Source organism: Spermophilus citellus (assembly GCF_964194105.1).
Source record: "Spermophilus citellus genome assembly, chromosome: 3".
NCBI lineage: Eukaryota > Metazoa > Chordata > Mammalia > Rodentia > Sciuridae > Spermophilus > Spermophilus citellus.
The window spans coordinates 1,806,758-1,825,428 of record NC_138184.1 but is presented as its reverse complement, the minus strand read 5'-3'; the positions used below and the strand labels follow the sequence as shown (position 1 = coordinate 1,825,428).

General features: G+C 61.7%; 1 protein-coding gene across 3 annotated transcripts; it reads left to right on the top strand.

Annotated features, from left to right (window-relative positions):
• Positions 1-1,095: 1,095 nt before the first annotated feature.
• On the top strand, positions 1,096-18,358 carry SGTA (small glutamine rich tetratricopeptide repeat co-chaperone alpha). 3 transcript variants are annotated; one of them, XM_081283636.1, is made up of 13 exons: positions 1,201-1,218; positions 6,111-6,899; positions 7,694-7,830; positions 8,996-9,102; positions 9,382-9,466; positions 10,560-10,659; positions 12,459-12,563; positions 13,218-13,356; positions 13,935-13,997; positions 15,119-15,156; positions 16,243-16,332; positions 16,500-16,622; positions 17,337-18,358. In XM_081283636.1, the coding sequence occupies exons 3-12, from the start codon at positions 7,731-7,733 to the stop codon at positions 16,612-16,614; spliced, it is 942 nt and encodes a 313-aa protein (XP_081139762.1). In that variant the 5' UTR covers positions 1,201-1,218; positions 6,111-6,899; positions 7,694-7,730; the 3' UTR covers positions 16,615-16,622; positions 17,337-18,358. The 3 variants fall into 3 exon arrangements, with proteins under 3 accessions (XP_081139761.1, XP_081139762.1, XP_081139763.1); XM_081283635.1 differs by lacking the exon at positions 6,111-6,899 and having other exon boundaries at positions 1,096-1,218; XM_081283637.1 differs by lacking the exons at positions 1,201-1,218; positions 6,111-6,899 and adding an exon at positions 6,971-7,164.
• The last annotated feature ends 313 nt before the right edge of the window (positions 18,359-18,671 follow it).

Below are 18,671 nucleotides of genomic sequence, written 5' to 3'. Positions count from 1 at the left end.
TAATTTTGAGAAGGATGAGGAACGTGGCTTAGTGGTACCATTGGGTTCAATCCCTGGTACCAAAAAAAGAGAAAGTGTTAGTAAAGGGACCCATGACCCCATGACTTCATATCACAAGTGTTTTGAAACAGTGCATAAGCTGACCTATATCCAGTGATGTTCTCTGTTAATCTTGAACTGTCTGGGGGGTGGGGGGACATTGATTGTACATGTATCTTAACTAGGATAAAAATGAATTGAGGGGGCTGGGGTTATGGCTCATTGGTATAGCGCTCGCCTAGCACATGTGAGGCCCTGGGTTCGATACTCAGCACCACATAAAAATAAATAAACAAAATAAAGGTATTGTGTACAACTAAAAAATAAATATTAAAAAAAAAATGAATTGAGGGCTGGGGATATAGCTTGGTCAGTAGTGTGAATGTCTAGCATGCACAAGGCCCTGGGTTCAATCCTCAGCATTCCCCCCAGCCCCCGAATTAAAAGAAGAAGAAGAAGAAGAAGAAGAAGAAGAAGAAGAAGAAGAAGAAGAAGAAGAAGAAGAATTAGGAATTGGGAGAACATTGGCAACTTTAATACCAACGGCGGTAATCTCAACCCTACGTCCGCCTCCATCGTCACTGTTCCCTATGCTTGGGGCTTTTCCCATCTTTCAATACAAACATAAAGAAGAGGTCATCCTCACCTTCCAAGGCGGCTTAGCTCCCCAAGCACAATGACATCACACCACATCACACCATTTTTTCCCTTTAATTCGCAGACATTAAACGAATGAAAGAATGCACTTGTGGGTGAACCGGGTGATGTGTGGATGAATAAATGAACAAACAGAAGTCGACAGTGACCATGAAGAGCCCATGACACTCCGGATGCCAGGTGCCTAAACTCGGCGGCACCACAAATTTCTCTCGCACAGCCGACAGGGTCCGCCGCCGTCCCACCAGGTACCGCTGCGCCCCAGCTCCGGCGGGCTGACAGCCCTAATTTCCGGCCTCCATTAGGCCGCAGAGGTCAGTTGCCCTAACGACCAGCTTGCTCCCGCCTCCATATTGCGTCACTTCCTTCCACACCCGCCTCGGCCACGGACGCACCTGCGCAAAATGAAAACAAAACGGAGCAGGCTTCTCCTGCGCGTGCGCCGCGCCCGGGGGCGGGGCCGAGCGGCGCCGCTGTGCGCAGGCGCAGCCGTCGGTGGGTCGGGGCTCGGTTGTCTCGCAGGTGAGTGGGGGCCCCCCCGCTGTGAGCCGGGTGGGCCTGGACGTCAGTGGCTGGCAGTTCCCGGGGCTCGGGAGCCCTTGAGAGGTGGGGCGGTCTCCGCTGGCTTCGCTGCGTTCCAAGAGGTGCCGTGAGTGGGCGGCGCGGCGGGGAAACTGAGGCAGGACTGAGGCGCGCTGTCCGTCGCGGACCCTCGCCTCCCTGTCCCGGGTCCAGCCCTGGAGATGGTGGTCCGCAGGCTGTCGGCGGGGACCAGGCGGGATGAGCGCTCGCTGCTGCCCCTGTTCCTGAGGCCTCCCTGGAAGCACGACCGCCTGGACACGGGGACTCTGCTGGTCCCAGCGTCACCACTCGGTACCTGGGTGACCTTGGGCAGCGACTCGGCTGCCCAGAGGCTTACTTTCCCTTTCCGTAAGACGGGTGTTGTCACAGTCACCGTGACATTCTGGGCCGCGGGGCCCAGCACGCCGTGGGCACCCCGAAGGGTTAGCAGTTGCTGGTGCTAGTTGGCATTAGGGCCTTTGGCATAGGATGCCAGAGGTGGGGAAAATCGAGAGGGAGGGCCGGCCGGCCACCTTCGCCAGCTGTGTGAACCTGGGCAGGTTGCTTTCCCTCTCTGAGCAGATCTTTGCTTCTTGCCGACATAGTTGTAAAAGATCCCGCCTTGCAGGGTCATTGTGAAGTTAAAGTTTCTAAAAGAGTCGTTAGTCAGGTGCCAGGAACTCAGTAAGTGCTTGCTGAAGACTGGCTGTTGTGGTTATGATGTGTCAGAAAACGTGTGTAGTAAGTCGTTTTGGCTAAGTGGTTTTCCTGTTTTCGTTTGTTTCTGATTATTTGTTTTGTCACCTTTGGACCAGTGGTTCTCTATTGAGGGCAGTTTTGTCCCCCAGGGCATCCTGGGTGATGCCTGGGGACATCTGTGGCTTCAGACTAGGACATGGAATGGGTGGAGGCCAGGGATGCGGCTCAGCACCCTGAAGTGCTCAGGACAACACCCTAGAGAATGAGCCCACCCCAGGGTCCAGCGACAAGACTGAGAAACCAAGTATGGATTCAGCATGTGGATTCCAGCATTGGCTGCACCCCAGGAACTCAGGCAAATGATTATGGAACTCAGTCTCTTGGGTTCACAGAATCCCCCAGCCCAGGGGGTGTCAACTGGTGGTGATTCAGCCTCCAGGAAACACTGGGCCATGCCTGGGGACATTTATGGTTGTCACAACAGGTGGCGCTCCTGGCACAGAGGGGGCGTCAAGGCTAGAGATACTATTCAGCACCCTTGATAATGCCCAGGATGTCTGTCCCAGAGAGTAACCCAGCCCAGTGTGCAAATACTGCTGCTGTTAAAAACATTCTAGGCCAGTGGCTCTCCCCCATTATGGCCTGCGGGAGATTTATGGACCCCTGAAAGTATATGCGGCTTTTGGGTTTGTGTGTGTTTATAATTGTGCCGGGCGAGGAAAAGCACAGGAGTCAGACTGCCTGGCTTCAATCCTCCTGACGTGTTATCATAGCTGCAGACTTGGGTGGTCCAGGGAACATTCTAATCCTCAATTTTGTTTTCTGTAGAATGGGGGATAGAGTAGTAAACTCCTCGAGTGACTGAGGGTTAAGCCACCAGCATTGATCAGAGAGCCAAACCCTGTTGCAGCCCGTTTTTGTGAATGAAGACGTATGGGAGCTCAGCCAGCCTCCTTGGAAGGTTCACACTGGTTCTGTGCGTGGATCGGGGCTACAGTGGCTGAATGGAGTGGTTACCACAGAGCTCTTCTAGCCTGTGAGGCTGAAGGCTTTTAGTGCTCTGCCTCTTTCAGAAAATGTTTCCTGATCCCTGCAAAGTGCCCTCACGTGTACAGTGGGTCACTAGGTATCTGGCAAGTGCTGAGCAGGCCAGGAACTTGAGCGGCATCTACCCTTAAATCTTCCTGGAAGAGGGAATGACTCCTGCGGGTTCTTCTCCACTCCAGGTTAGAGGCTGCGCCCTACGCTCCTCCCTGGCCGTCTACACAACTGCACATTCTTGCCGGCACGTTGGCAGCGAGGGCTTAGGAGGAACTGTGGGTAGGCAGCAGGACAGCTCTCATTCTTTACTAGGAGGAAACCAAGTGCCAAAGAGAGGCCACTTCCTCAGGGAAGTCAGGCCCAGGGCTTGAGTCTGCTGGTGACTTCCCATCGGTCCGGATCAGACACTGCCAAGCACTGTGGCCCTGGGGAGATGGTCCCAGGACTCAGCCTGGTGTGGGGGGAGCAGGTGTGAAGAACAGGAGGCCCAGGGTGGGAACAGGACCCAGGACTGCAGGAAGTGAGGTTTCTTCCTGAGTGTGTGGGTGGAAAGGCGAGCCAGCCCTGGAGGATGTGTGGACCCCACCCCCACGTCAGGTGACACCTGGTGGCAAAGGGCCTCATGGACACCCTCATGAGGGTTTTTACATGCACAGTGACGTCCTAGTGGCATTTCAGAAGAGAACAGGCTCTGACCCTGGGAGTGCATGGGGACCCAGTCAGAACCCCAGAGTACCAGGGTGGGCGCAGGAGCAGAGCACCCCACTGTCAGGAGTCTGCAGGGTGGGGCAGGGCGGGGTGGCAGAGTGTGCCCAGGAGGGGCGTGGCAGCGGGTGCTTCTCCCTGACTCCAAGGTAGGAAGCCACCTTAGGACAGGTCGTTTTCTTCCTTCAGTGATTAACCCTGGGAGGAAGGTAAAAGCACAGAGGCTGTGCTGTTATGTTGTTTCAGCTAAAACAGGAGGTGGCCACTGGCCACCGAAGGGGCTGGAGCTCACCAGAGGAGCCGGCCCTGGGACCCCGGCCTGCCCCTGGCCCGCAACGCCCACCTCCCTCCTGCGCCTGTGGGCCAGGCCCTGCAGTGGTCCTGGGCTCATAAAACCCTCACTGTTCCCGCCGAGCAGGCCTCCTTTGGGAAGTTTGTCCGACAGCCAAAACCCTACAAGCCGTGATTGTTCAGAGGAGATGGGTGCGTGGCGGCGGGCATGCAGGCCGTCGTCCTGGGACACTGGACTGGCCCTCTGTAGGGAAGAGCTTTGTTGGGGTTGAAGTCGGATTTAGGAACCACGTCATGTCCACCCCGAGCAGGGTGAGGGACATAGCAGGTCGTGGCCCAGCTGGGCCTCGCGGTGCAGGGCTCTGCACCTCCTGTGAGTCCACAGGCCCGGGCCGCCTGTCCACAGTCCCGAGGTCCAGGGGGCTCTGCAAGGGAGGTTCTCAGCGCCCCTGTCTGGAAGTCATTTGGCCAGGGAATCTGTCTGTCCTGACCATTCTTCACCCAGGGCCAGGAGTCAATGTCTGGGGACATGTGTGGCTGTCATGGCAGGAGATGCTCCTGGCATGAGTGGAGGCCAGGGACACTGCTCAGCACCCTGTAGTGCCCAGGACATCCACCCAGCAGAATGATCCAACCCCAGTGTTCATGGTGCCAAGTGGGAGATGCTGGATTAATTTTTTGGAAAAAAAAAAAGTCAACTCCCTGTTCCCACAGACGCAGAGAGCACTCGTGTGCGGCAACTGCACTGCCCAGGGGCCTCAGCTGCTGGGCCTGACCTCCTCTCCTCCCGACTCAGTGTGGATTTCAGTGTGGGCAGCACCCAGGGCCTCAGCAGGGCAGATGCTTGAAGGACACTGGGTCTCTTGGTCCTTGATATCCCCCATCTCAGGGGGTCTCAACAGGGGTGTGATCCTGCCCCCCAGCGGACACCTGCAGTGCACAGGACCAGCCCACTAGAGTGACAGCTTGCCCTGGAGCAGCCGTGGCTTAGGTAGCCATGGCTTCTCTCCTCCCTTTGTGACACTTGTCCATAGGTGTGGTTTCCTGGAAGCGGAAACAGACCCACGGGCACTTGCGCCGCACTGACCATGCCGTGCAGCGCCGTCTGGCACCAGGCTGTGGACATGACCCAAGTCTTGTTTTAGTTCTGGGGATCGAACCCGAGGCACTCTTGCCACTGAGCCATATCCCCAGCCTCTTTTTTTTTTTTTTTTTGAGATGGGGTGTCCCTAACTTTCTTATGGCCTCACTAAGTTACTGAGGCTGGCCTCGCCCTTGAGGCCCTCCTGCGCCAGCCCCCTGCGGTGCTGGGGTCACCGTGTGCACACCCCGCTGGCTGAGTGGAGCAGGGGCTGGATGACTCAGTCGTCGAAGGCAACGGGTCAGGAGGCCCACTCCTCATTTCCTAGGGGTCACAGGCTGTGCCACATCTTAGAGGAACCAACACACCCCAGGCATCTGATCTCTGGTCCCAGGCCTGTTGGCTGTCTGTGCTGTAGGCGAGGGGCAGGAAGGGCCCACAGCTGCCCTCAAGTGCCTGGCTGCTCCGGCTTGCGTGTTCTGGGCCAGGCCCCTGGCATCCCTGTGGACACTGGAACCAATTGTCCTCTGGGGTGTGCATCCTGGACACCGTAGAACGCTGAACACTGTCCCTGCCCTCCACCCACTCCAAGCCAGAGCACCACCAGTCATAGCAACCAGCTGTCCCCAGAATCGGCCTGTATCCCTGGGGCAGAATCGTCACCCATTGAGAGCCACCATTCTAGGAATGAAACCCTCTGGAAACAGATGCCACCATGTTCGCTGCACAGGAGATGGGTAGGGAATCCACAAACCATCTCAGTTTGTTAGAAATTCCCTGGGTGTGGTGGCCATACCTGTCATCCCAGCTACACAGGAGGCTGAGGCAGGAGGGTCTCAAGTTCCAGGCCAGCCTGGGCCACCTAGCAAAAAGCCTGGGGGTGTGGCAGTGGTGGAGCGTCCTGGGCTCAGTCCCCAGTGTGTGGCGGAGTCTGTTTCCTCTGGAGGCGGCTCCCCACTTGCTGACACGCACAGTGGGTGGTTTACAGGCCACAGAGCAAGTGCTCAGGTTTGCTACCTCCGGGCTCGCTCTCCAGTTTCACCCACAGGCGCCTCGTGTGTGCGACCCTGTGTCTGGTCCACTGGACACCTGGGCACTTGAGATGAAAGGAGATCAACACGCACTTCCCTGCAGAAGAAGAGCTGCTTCCGCTTCTGGCTCCCGCGTCCCTGGTGGCACACAGCCAGTCACCCCTTGCAGGTGGACTGGTGCCTCTTTCCTCTGCGTTGATAACCTGTGCATCCCTCCAGGGTGGCCCTGGGCACGTTACCAGGCTCCTCTGCCTGAGTCGGCTGCCTAAAAATAGGACCGACCTGCTGTTGTGAGTCCAGAGCCCGGGGCTCAGCACGCTCCCCGACCCCAGCGGTGCCTGGTTGGCCATGGCTGCGTAGCAAGGGCCAGAGACCGCAGGGCTCGTCGGTCAGAACTGAAAACCCCTTTTTATAGGGTCACCAACACAGGTCAGGCCCACCTGGTGCTTCATTTGAATTGATTACCTCTGTGAGGACCTGATCTCCAGCAGTCACGTTCTGGGGTCTTGAGGATCAGGACTGCACCCTGTGGAGTTTGGGGACACCGCTCAGCCCACAAGGGCATCTGGCAGTTGACCTACGTGTGCAAGTGGTCTCAGGCACCAGACTCTGGGTGCCGTCCCAGCTCAGAGGAGAACTGGGTCCTGGTCCTGGGCCGGTGCCTTCACTTTGAAGCTGGACCAGGGCTCAAAGCGGAGCAGCAGTCACCATGACATAGCCGTAGGGAACCGAGCAGGGGGCCCCCAGCCCAGCGCCCACAGTTCCAGCGAAGCGTCTCCCTACCCTGGAAACCGGTCTGTGTCTCCTGCACGTGGCTGGCCTGAGCCCCCAGTGCAAAACAGCAGCCCACTGGGTGCCGCGGGGACTGCACAGGCCCAGCCCTGGTGCTACTTGTCCTACAACACGTTTGGTGCCCCTAGGTGGCACGCAGGCCTGACCCTGCCCTGGGCCCTTGCCTGGCTGGCTGGTTTCACTGGCACCTGCCCCACAGGAGGCTGGGGCAGCCCTCGCGGGGCTTCCTGCTGGCACTGCCGAGGCCACTGTAGCTAAAGTCTCCAGGTTGGTCCAGGCCCCAGGACAACCCGTCTGTAAGCTGCAGTTCCAGGTGCAGGGCTGGCGTACCCTCTGGGGCCCCTAGAGCTGTGTGGGGAAGGCGAGAGTCCCCATGAGCGCTGGGAGCAGAGGCGCCAAGGAGCAAGGCAGTCCTTGGAACCCGGGTGGGGCACGAGTGTCCTAGAGAAGAGCCACACATTCTGATACTGACGTGTGCAGTCAGTGTGTCCTGGAAGAGGTGGACCCGGCTCTGGCCTCCGCCAGGCAGCCCAACGCCCAGCCCTGGGACCAGGTCGTTCTGTGTACAGAGGCAGATCAGTGAATTGGGGTCCCCATCTGTGACATGCATAATGCTGCAGTCCTGCCTCTATCCCCATGAGATTGAGACTGCCCAGAACACGCAAGTGGCCCTCACAGTGCAGTGGGCAGGGCCCAGCAAGTTGCGGCAGGTCTGGATGCCTGCAGCAGAGTGTGAGGGGCTGGGGGAGGTTCCCCGTCCCCACCACTCAGCACACTCTCTCTGCGTGCACCACAGATCCTGAACCTCGGACGTCTCCCCCTCCCGTCTCAAGATGGATAACAAGAAGCGCCTGGCCTACGCCATCATCCAGTTCCTGCATGACCAGCTCCGGCACGGGGGGCTCTCTTCGGATGCCCAGGAGAGCTTAGAAGGTATGCAGGCCCCTGTCTACCTCCTGCCCTGGTGGGGGGACCCTGGCCCCCGCTGCACTGTGGACAGGTGAGTGTAAAGCGGCCTCCCGCTGCCAAGCCTAGGTACCTGGCCTTTCCTCAGCTCTCAGGTAAGTAATTAGCCAGAGAGGGGCAGAAGCCCATCCAGGGGCCAGTGCTCACCTGCTGGCCCAGCTCTATTTTCTAGCTGTGGGCCAAGCCCCCTTCAGGAGCATTTCATCTCCCAGTCATCATCCATTGAGCTGTGGTTCCAGAATGTTCCCAGCCCTTCTGTGCACGTTGGTGGGAGAAGGATTCTCCTTGGGTCCCTTCCCCAGGTTCCCAGCCCACTGGTCCCCAGGAAGAGCTGAGCGTCCTCCCCTTGCATGGTGCCAGGTGTGGGAGGGAGAGGACGCCTCTGGGAGGCAGCCTTGGTGGCCTGTGTTCTGCCAGGCTCCTCTGCCTGGGTCTGCTCCCTGTGGAAGTGCTGAGGAAGCTCACAGGGCAGGGGAGGCTCTGGGGGCCAGCCGTGGGCATCTGCACACACCCTCCGGGTGAGGGCAGTAGGGCTTAGTGGGGCCTAGGAGGAAAGAGCCCAGGGACGCCGTGGGACCTGCCCTGGGGTGGGTGGCACCACAGCATGGATGCCGCCTGGGGAGGAGATAGCGCCCTCCTTCCCTCCACTCCAGCTGGGTCAGCCCCTGGGTCCAGGCGGCAGGAGGGCTCCCTGCTGCTGAGGGCAGGGGGTGAGCCATCCTGCACACGGGGTCTGGCTGTGGGGCCAGAGAACTTGAGCTGCTGACCCTGGCCAGGTTCCCCTGGAGTCCTGCAGTGCCCCTGGGCACTTCCCCCCATATGGCCCTCCAGGCCAGACCAGGCCCACCACCCCTCCGCCAGGTGGCCTCAGCATTGTGACTCCACAGAGAGCCCTGAGGTCAGCCACCTGACTGCTGGCAGGTGTGGGCACATTGTCCACCCCAAGCGTCCAGGCTTTGAGGTGGACCAGAACAAAAGGAAGCCCGTCGGGAGCCTGTGGGCCCGGGCGGTGGGTGAGGGGCCTTTGTGAGTAGACACGGCGGAGAGGACGTGTGAGCCCCTAGGCCTGAGGACCCCCGGCGTTGCCCTCCCAGGGCTGGTGGCCTCCAGGAACGTCCCTCCTCCCCCGCAGTTGCCATCCAGTGCCTGGAGACCGCCTTCGGGGTGACGGTGGAGGACAGCGGCCTGGCGCTTCCCCAGACTCTGCCAGAAATATTTGAAGCAGCTGCCACAGGCAAGGTGAGCCCTGGGCTTCCCCCACCTCACCCCAAAATGAGGACAGCAGCAGCGGAACATCTCAGGGTGCCAACTGCTCCCCCACCAGCTCAGAGCCGGAACCCAGGCCCAGGGGCACTGGCCATCCTCATCCTGTGAGCAGGGGCTAGTGGCCCCAGTCCCTCCCCAGGGCCCTGCAGAGGGCCAGGAGCCTCTGAGCGGGTTGTCCAGAGCCGTCCCGCGGGGACTGCCAGGCTGAGGCTGCAGGGCTGCCTGAGCACAAGGGGCACCTTCCTCGGGCAGGAGATGCCACAGGACCTGAGGAGCCCTGAGCGGACCCCGCCCTCCGAGGAGGACTCGGCAGAGGCAGAGCGCCTCAAAACCGAAGGTGAGGGCAAGTGGCCGGTCAGGAGGTGACGCTGGAGGGCAGTGGTCAGCGAGCTGGCCCAAGGGGGACGCATGGGCTAGTAAGAGAGTGCAGCCTCTCGAGCACAGCCAGCACGAGTGTGGACGGCACAGCCACCGTGGAAGGCAGGCGCCCGCTCTCCTCGGGGCCTGGGGTAGTTTCTCTGACCAGCCGTTTGCGTCGGGCGGACACTGCAGTCACACGCACAGCAGCCAGGCAGCCAGGGGAGCCACAGGTGTCCCTCAGGGGATGAAGGGACACATAGCACAGTCCATCCACCATGGGGTGTCCTCGGCCAGGGCAGGAGCAAGGTGACATGGCTGCGGCTCATGCTCAGTGAAAGGCAGGCAGGGGCTTCGTGGATGTGGGGACTGGGAGGGGACAGGGGACTGTTCGTGGAGACAGTCTTTCTTTTTTGTGTGATGGAATGTTCTGGACTGGATAGAGGTGATGGTCACGTAATGCGCTGAATATAGGGAAAACCACTGAGCTCCGTCACCCAGGACGACAGGCACAGCCTCAGGTGGTTGCTGCCCCCTCCTCCCTGTTGGAACGGGGACCAGGCCTCGTAGGACAGCCACGGTGCTGTGAGGTTAGCAGAGAGTCCAAGACATGGCTGTCCCTCTGTGCCACCGGGCTCCCCATCTGCAGAGTCGGCCAACCGCAGATCATAACAGTCAAAAAACAGGCATCACACTGGTCACCACAAGTGTCTCCTTACTGTCCGTCCTCCTAGTGCTCATAGGGCCACCTGGGGACGCTGTGGCGTCTACCGGAGGAGGTGCCATCTCATGCCAGGAGCTTGAGCACCTGTGATTTTGGTGTCTGTGGGGGTTCTAGATCCAGTCTCCCGAGGACACCAGGGGATGGCTCTGCTCGCTGGCCTGGGCCTCCTGCCACTCACGTGCAGAGCTGGAAGCTTGTGCCTGGAGAACCCCACGTAGTTCCAGCAGTTCCTGAGCGGGACCTGAATGTTGCATCCTGCCCTGTGATCGGAGCTCGGGCGAGCCAGGGTCACACCTGTGTCCCCAGGTCTGCTGTGACACGCTGGGCACACACCTTTCTTTCCTTTTAGGGAATGAGCAGATGAAGGTGGAGAACTTCGAGGCCGCCGTGCGTCTCTATGGGAAGGCCATTGAGCTCAACCCCGCCAACGCCGTCTACTTCTGCAACAGGTGCCACGGGCCGGGCGCCAGGGGGCTCAGCGTTTGGGGCCAGGGAGCGCAGGCACAGCAGATGGGCTGGTCCACCTGCGCCTCGGGAGGAGGGAGGTCAGGAGGTGGCCTCCTAACCTGTGGTTGGGTGGTACGACTGTCCACACCACACCAGGAGCGGAGGCTGGCCTTGGGAGAACGTGTCACGCGTTTGCCGTGGGCTTTCTGATGGTGGTGAGTGGCAGTGTTTGGCCTCCATTTCTGTCTCATGTGCTGCTGGGGACAGACCCTGGGTCCTGTATGTGCCACCGCCTGCTCTGCCACGGCTACATCCTAACCCTGGCCTGTTTTGGGAGGAAAAGCCAGCTGCCCTGGCAGAGCCTCACCATGTAAGGCGCAGTCTTGCAGAGCCCATCCTGGCTGGGGAAGGTGCGGAGCTGGACGGAGAGTCCAGTGCCAGGCCGTGGAGCAGCCGCGCCCGAGTGTGTCCGTCGCTCGCGAGTCCCCTGCGCGGGCCTGGCTGCTTTCCTGGGATTTGTTCTTTTACCGTTTTATTTTGGACTAGTTCTGGGTTTTCAGGAAAGTGGCAGAGATAGGACAAGTAGAGCACGCAGACATTCTGAGGCCCCACAGCCTGGACCCCGGCCCAGGACACCTCAGGTGGGGATTCCAGACCTGGCCTCCTGCGAAGGGTCACAGTCAGAATACAGGCACGACAGTGCGATTGACAGGGAGTGTAAGTGCATGTCACCCTTGGCCTTGGGTCCCCTCCTCAGGATGCCTTGTGGCGTCGAAGCTGTTCCAGGATCTGAGGGAACTGTCCCCAGCCTCTCGGGTGGGGTGCTGGCTCTGTACTGAGGCCCCCGCCGCCCCTCGGCCGCCACAACCCTGCTCTCCAGCACCTCCCCTAGCGCTTTCCTCTGTCGGAAATGAGCCCCGCAGAGGCTGCGCCAGGAGCCTGGCAAGTTCGAGAGCGGCCTCTGCCGCTTAGCAAGGCACTGTCACAAAGCAAAGTCCCAGGTTCACTGAGAGCATGTGAGGAGCCGGGGAGGGAGTGGCGCAGGACTGAGGCGTGGCTGGCGTCCTGAAAGGCATGAGGGTGGCCAGGTGGCTGCAGGTCCTCCCCTCCCCCTGCACAGGTTAGGGGCCCCCTGAAAGCCAAGGTGAGAGGATTTTCCTGCCCAGCTGGCCTTGTTCCAGAGCGCACACTGCACAGCACTCGCTCAGTGCGGTGCAGGGAGCTCTGTCTGTGTGCCCCTCGCCTCAGGTGGGTTCCTCGGAGGCCCAGCACTCAGCCTCGGCCCCGGGCCTGCACTCGGGGTTGCAGTGCACCCTCCGGATGTGGGGGCTGACTGTTTCTTCCCTCGCACGGAAGAAAAGGGGCGAAATAGAAAAGGTCTCCAGCCAGACTGGCTACTAGAGGGTGGGCAGGAGCTGTCTCTGGCCAGGTCCTGTGTGGCCTCCCACCTGGTGAGGAATGGGTTCTCTTGCCCCCGTGACAGACGAGGAAATCAAGGCAGAACTGGGACATGGCCAAGCAGGGTGGCGTCAGTGCCTTGCTCTCTCCTCCCTCAGCACGCCTGTGGGCACACTGGCCTCTGGTGTCCCCATGAGTGGGTAGTACCTGGGTGGCAGAATCTGGTGATGTGGGGTGCAGATCTGGTGCTGAGGCCCCATGTGCCAGGGCCATCTCCAGGCCACACTCCTCCCTGCCCACAGGCTGGTGCCCAGGTGTCCTGGCCCTCTGCGTCCTGGCTGGCCTGTCGCCACCCCCTAGCCCCGGGGCTGCCTGCAGGAGCCGCCTGCCTTTGTCCCCGCAGAGCCGCAGCCTACAGCAAGCTGGGGAACTACGCAGGAGCCGTGCAGGACTGCGAGAGGGCCATCTGCATAGACCCGGCCTACAGCAAAGCCTACGGCCGCATGGGGTGAGTGGCTGCGGGGTCCTGGTCCCTGGGTGGCAAGCTGCCTCACCAGCTCAGCTCCACACGTCTGTCTGGGGTGGCTCGACCCCGTCTTTGGGCACCAGCCGTGTACCCCACGTCTGAAGGCGGCTGGGGGTCCAGAGCTCCCGGGGCCCTGCCCTGGGCCTGGGCCGGGCGTGGTGGCAGCCGGGCAGCCTGCAGAGAGGAGTAGCCAGACGCCCTGGGTGGGCTTCAGGGGCCCAGCACAGGAGCCCCGTCCACACAGCGTGGGGCACAGAGTTCCTGTCCTCTTTTTGGACTGTTGTGGTCAACTGCCCCCTGCCAAGGCTGCCTGGGGGCTCGCCAGACTCCGCTGTGTCCCGGGCACTGACACTCAGGTGTCCCAGCGTTTCAGCAGCTGTGTGCCAGCAGCGTGCACGAAGGCCAAGCCCAGTCTTTGGGACCATGACATTTGGAGTGACGTCCTCCCCTCGCTGCACCTCAGGAGGAAGCACTGTGTGTGCCCAAAGGGGGCCCTTCTTGTGGGCCTGGGCTCCCGACACGTCTTCTCAGACACCCCGGAGCCCCTGCAGGCGGTGTGCCCCCGCCAAGCCCAGGCAGGCAGCACCTCGGGACCCTGGCGGCTGCCCGGCCCTGCAGCAGCCCCTTTCCCCGCAGCCTGGCGCTCTCCAGCTTAAACAAGCACACGGAGGCCGTGGCCTACTACAAGAAGGCCCTGGAGCTGGACCCCGAGAACGAGACCTACAAGTCCAACCTCAAGATAGCGGAGCTGAAGCTGCGGGAGGCCCCGAGTCCTGTGAGCGGGGGGCGGCTGCGGGGTGGGGCCGGGGCCTCGCGACCCGGGGTTGGTTGTGTTCACGTGTGTGACTCGGGCCCGGGAAAGACTGTCACAAGGAAAGAAGTTTACACCCAAACCCGGGGAATGGGGAGTGCCCGTCAGGGCTGCCTGGGGCAGCCTTGCCTGGGTCAGGTGGCCAGGGCCCTGATGTGACCCCGCTGGGTGGCAGGCTCGGGCTGGCTGCTTTGGCTCATTCAGCCACCCGGGCACCCGTGGCCTGGTGAGGCTGGGAGCCCACGAGGGGGGTGCCCCTGAAAGGCCCTCTCCGGGCAGGGTTGGCCCTGCAGGTGGTCAGCCCAGGGAGCTGCCCCTGCAGGCTCGCCAGCCCAGGGTGCCACGGCGCAGGAAGTCAAAGGCCTGGCACCTAGCAGGCTTTCCCCAGAGTGCTGCTCACGGCTTCTGCCAGGAGGCAGCCCCCCTTGGTACTCAGGCTAAGGGGCCGCTGAGCCCCACAGGGCTCTCACCCCTCAGGCCCTAGGGTTGCTGGCCATGGTCCTGTGTCCGGCCACCACTAACCAGAGCTTTCTTGTCTCCAGACAGGAAGTGTGGGCAGCTTCGACATCACTAGCATGCTGACCAACCCAAGCTTCGTGAGCATGGTAACAGCCCCGCTCCCCGCCCACAGTCCCTACCCAGGGCCAGGCTCACAGAGTCCAGGAGGTGACCCCCAGCTCCCCCGTGTGCTAGAGAGTGCAGTAGGAGTGTATGGCCGTGTCCATCTCCTGGGGCCCAGAGGAGATAATGCAGGGTCCCAGGTGCCACTTTCCAATGCCAGTACTTCTACTGTGAAAGGGACATGAGCCTGTGGTAGCCAGGACCCTACAGAGCCATCCACACTGCACCACGCTCCCTGAGTGCCCACCCCCTGCCACGCACAGGGCCTGCAGCCTCGGGCTGTGGTGACTGGCGCACTGCTAGGGAGGACACTGGGCACTAGGGTGCACGCGGCATCTCAGGGGGAGGCTGTGGAGGAGGATAGGGATGTGGCTCAGGGGTCAAGCCCCCCTGGGTCCAACGCCCAGCACCAAAAAAATGAAAAGAGGGGCCATCAGTGTCCTGGCGCCAGAGGATGTCCTCCCCAGAGCAGGCAGCGGCTGGAGCAGCACTGCCGGGTGCCTCCCCTGCAGCAGAGGGCAGGGCAGCTGTGCCTGCCCTTGCAAGGCTCAGGCAGCAGTGGACAGTGGTCAGAGTCCTGGCCTCGTGGGTGTGGCAAGTCACGGCCTGCCAGCGGTTCTGTGAGGCAGGCCTCGTGGGCACGCAGCCACCCCACCCACACTGGCAGAGCCGCGTGCACCTGGGAAGGCGGAGGGCACCTGCCTCCTGCCCGTTAGAAGGAGGCGCCGGCCTGGGAGCCGCCACCCCGGAGGCACCCTGAAGTCTGCTCGGGCACGCTGAGTGGGTCCCAGAGACCATCCGGTGCCCGGGCACACCCGGACACGCCCTGGGGCAGACGTGGGGGCTTGGCCGGGTGAGAGCAGGCAGCCCTGTGGCCAGGCCCTGTCGCCTGCGAGGAAGGGCAGGTCTCCAGGCCCCCGGGGTGCAAGTGGGAAGAGCTGGCACTGCCACACAAGCGAGGAGACAAGCAGACGTAGGGGGAGGGCCAGGTTGGTGGAATCTGGGGCTGGCAGCGTGGGTCAGTGGCTAGCGCTTCCCTGCTGGTGGGGGGACAGTGAGAACTCGGGGTGGAGAGTGACTTCCCGACCCGTGTGTTTCCCCTCAGGCGTCAAACCTCATGAACAACCCGCAAGTTCAGCAGCTGTAAGTGACAACACTTGTGTCATTGTGTGGTGGGTTTCTTTTGTTGTGGCACAGTGTACATGACATAAACTTTGATTATTTTGAAAAACGAAGTACAGTGGCACACGCCTGTGATCCCAGTGATTGGGGAGGCTGAGGCAGGAGGACCACAAGTTCAAGGCCAGTCTCAGCAACTTAGCAAGGCCTGTATCAAAATTCAAAATATTTTCTTTCTTAATTGAAGCTTAACAGTTCCTGGTGTTAAGTATTCAGAGTGTCGGGGGCCAGCTTCCACAGTGTAACTCCTGGACACTCTGTGACCCCAGAGGAAGTCCCTTCCCCAAGCTGTCCCCCATCCCTTCCAGGCCTGCAAGTCCACGTCCTGTCTCTGGACTCCCCTGTCACTGGGTCACACGCTGTGGCCTTGTGTGTCTGGCTCTCACTGAGCACCAGGTCCTTGGGACCATCCATGCTGCAGCTGTCAGTGTGCTCTTGCTGGCCGAGGACGCTCTGGGTATACGGGGTCAGGCTGTGCTGCCCATCTGCCAGCAGACCCCTGGCTTCTGCTCTGCGTCTCCCGAGGGGGTGGTGCTGCTGTGAATGGGGGGTGAGGGTCAGGGTCCCTGATACGTGCCAGAGTGGCTGGCCGAGCACATACTGCCAGGCCACTTTCTTCCCTCACCAAAGCTTGCTCTCAGCCACAGCAGGGTCCTCGGCAGGGCCGGGTGGCTCTCTGGGTGGCTCTCTGGGTGGCTCTCCGGGTGGCTCTCCGGTGGCTCTCCGGTGGCTCTCCGGTGGCTCTCCGGTGGCTCTCTGGCACTGCAGCTTGCTGAGCAGCATCCCTGCCTCCACCTCTCCCTGCCAGGACACCCCAGTGCTAGTCACGGTCACCCCAAATGTCATGCAGTGTCCCTGGGGGCAGCCGCTTGGCTAAGACCACTACTGTGTTTAGGCCAGAACGGGGCAGTCCTGGGAGGCAGGGCTGGGCACCCTGGGGTCTGCCAGGTGCAGAGAATCTGCCTGAGAAGGATGGACCTCCCAGGCCACACCCAGGGCCACATGGGGAGGGCCGTCTGGCCGTTGGCTGAGCCCTGCTGCTCTCCACAGCGTGTCCGGGATGATCTCCAGCAGCCACAACCCCCTGGGGACGCCCGGCACCAGCCCCTTGCAGAACGACCTGGCCACCCTCATCCAGGCGTGAGTAGAGCTGCTCCACGGGGCGCGGGTGGGCACACAGCACGTCCCTAGGCGCCCAGGGGACCTGGTGTCCTTGGCACGGAAGGCAGAGGCCCCGGGTCCAATCTGGGCGGAAGGAGGAGCTGGAAGCAGCGGCCGGCCCCCGCCAAGCTGCACCGTCCACACAGGGGCCAGCAGTTCGCGCAGCAGATGCAGCAGCAGAACCCGGAGTTGATCGAGCAGCTCCGGAGTCAGATGCGCAGTCGGACCCCCAGTGCCAGCAACGATGACCAGCAGGAGTGACCGGCTAGGTGAGGCCCTGCAGGCAGGTCCTCCTGCCAAAGCCAGGTTTGCCCCGAGCTCCGAGGCCAGACAAGGCTTCCCTGGTCATCGGGACCCTGTCCAGCGTTGGCCCTACCCCAGCTGGATGAGGCAGCATGGGATCAGTAGATGCCCAGCGGCCACCTGGATGGCCCGTGTATATGTCAGGCTTGTCGTCACTCCTGAGAGCAGGTGTGGTGCTGGTGGCTGTTTCAATGGGCTCAGTGTCCCGGGTGGGCCCCAGCGGCCCCTCGCTGGCTTGGTTAGCATCCCAAGGTCCCTCCCTCAACCTGCCTGGCCGCAGTGGACATGGCTCCCGGGCCTCTGTGGAAGAGGCTTCTGTCCTGCCCTGACGCCACCTTGCACAATGTCATTGACACACACACGTTGATTTTTAACCAGATGACCTCAGGGACACCCGAGCGGGAGCCGTTTAGGGCTGCTGCAGCTGAGTGCGTGCAGCCAGGGCCTGGCCACTTCCCCAGGTGCTTCCTGTCCCTCCTCCTCCTCTGGGGCCAGGGATGGCGTCCAGGCCCTCGCTTAGGCTGAGCTCTCGCTGCACCACTGGCCGCTCTGCAGCCTCCTTTGGAATAAGCTTTTCCTCCAGGCTTCCTGAGCCCTCTGTCTGCGCTGGCCTGGCCCATGCACACGGGCCTGGCCTCCTGCTGCGGCCTGACTGCCGGGCCTGGTCTGCCTTCCCGCAGCTGTCCCGGCGCCGTCCTGCTCTGCCCGCCAGCTGCGGCCCCCGTGTGGTTGGCCACTTTTTCCCGTCGGGCTGCCCAAGAGAGGGAAAGAAACTGAAGTTGGACCTGCACGTTGAGAGACTTTGTTCCGCCAGCCCCGTCCGCCCTGTCCCGTCCCGTCTGTCCCCAGCCTCCCAGCCCCGCAGAGCCCAGTCAGGCACCGCAGAGTTCTCTGGAACTCCTGGGCCGCTCTGGAGACGCGACAGTGTGCTGTTGGGCCTCATGGCAACCCTGTGGCCTTGGGAGCCCTCTGCAGCCCTGCCCCGTCCTCCGTCTCCAAGGACCCACAGAGTTGCCTCTGGCTGTCCTGCTGGCACTGTGCCAGGAAGAACTCACTGCCAGCCCCCCCCCCCCCTGTGCTGCGTCCCAGAAGGCGTGCTCCAGGGAGGGACTCCAGCCCAGCGCGCGGCGGGCAGCTCCTACGTCCCGCACCCCTTGGCCAGTTTGTCCTGTGCACAGGACGCAGCTCTGTGACTCTTGTGCTGGGTGCGTGGATGGACGTCTGCCTGCCTCCCACCTGCCCTCTTCCACGCCCCGGGGACAGACAGTCATGACCTCCTGTCCAGCTGGGCTCCATGGTTAGCCCTGCGCAGAGGTTGACTAGGACATCTTGGCCCGTCTGTGTCCCCTCCCACTGTCCTCATGTCCTCTGGGGTCCCCAACACCCCCACCTTGGCCCTGAAGCAGCTGCAGGAGCGACACCCAGGAGGGGAGGTCAGGAGCAGGGCCCCTTGGACACCCTGCGACCCTGCCCAGCTGCAGGGCAGGCTCGGCTCCACCAGAGGGTGGCGTCTCGCAGTTGGAGCCCGGGCGCCCTGGGTGTGGGCTGCGTGCCAGGGGGGGCAGCGCGCGCGCGTGTGTATGTGTGTGTGTGTGTGTGTGTGTAGGTAGCCAGTAGGAAGAAGGGCGGCGGCTGGTCCCCAGTGCCCCTCAGGTGGCCGAGCTGACAGCCAGCCGTGTGGAGAATAAACAGACCTTGTGGCTTTGTCTTGTCGTCTCTGACGCCCGGCCCTCCCTCCCCAGCCTCACCTCCAGGAGCCCGGCCCGCCTGGCGCCCCCAATCCCATGGAGCCCACAGGTGTTCCTCCTGGGTTGGGGTCACGGGCACCTGGTTCCTTCCCGTGATGTGGGCCCCTCTCCTCCCTGGTGCAGAGGATGGCCACCTGGCCCAGCTGGAGGCAGAGCAGGATCCCAATCATAAGTGGGCCCTATCATAGCCTCCCTGAATGACAGACATGGCCCATGAAGCGTGTCTGCCTGGGTAGCCGCTCAAGAACCTTCCAGGCTCCCTGTACC

Excerpts from the sequence above, each read along its gene's own strand:
- SGTA (XM_081283635.1), top strand. The coding sequence starts at position 7,731 with ATGGATAACAAGAAGCGCCTGGCCTACGCCATCATCCAGTTCCTGCAT. Across the intron at positions 13,357-13,934 it reads TGCGGGAGGCCCCGAGTCCT|ACAGGAAGTGTGGGCAGCTT; the intron begins GTGAGCGGGGGG and ends TCTTGTCTCCAG. Across the intron at positions 16,333-16,499 it reads CTGGCCACCCTCATCCAGGC|GGGCCAGCAGTTCGCGCAGC; the intron begins GTGAGTAGAGCT and ends CCGTCCACACAG.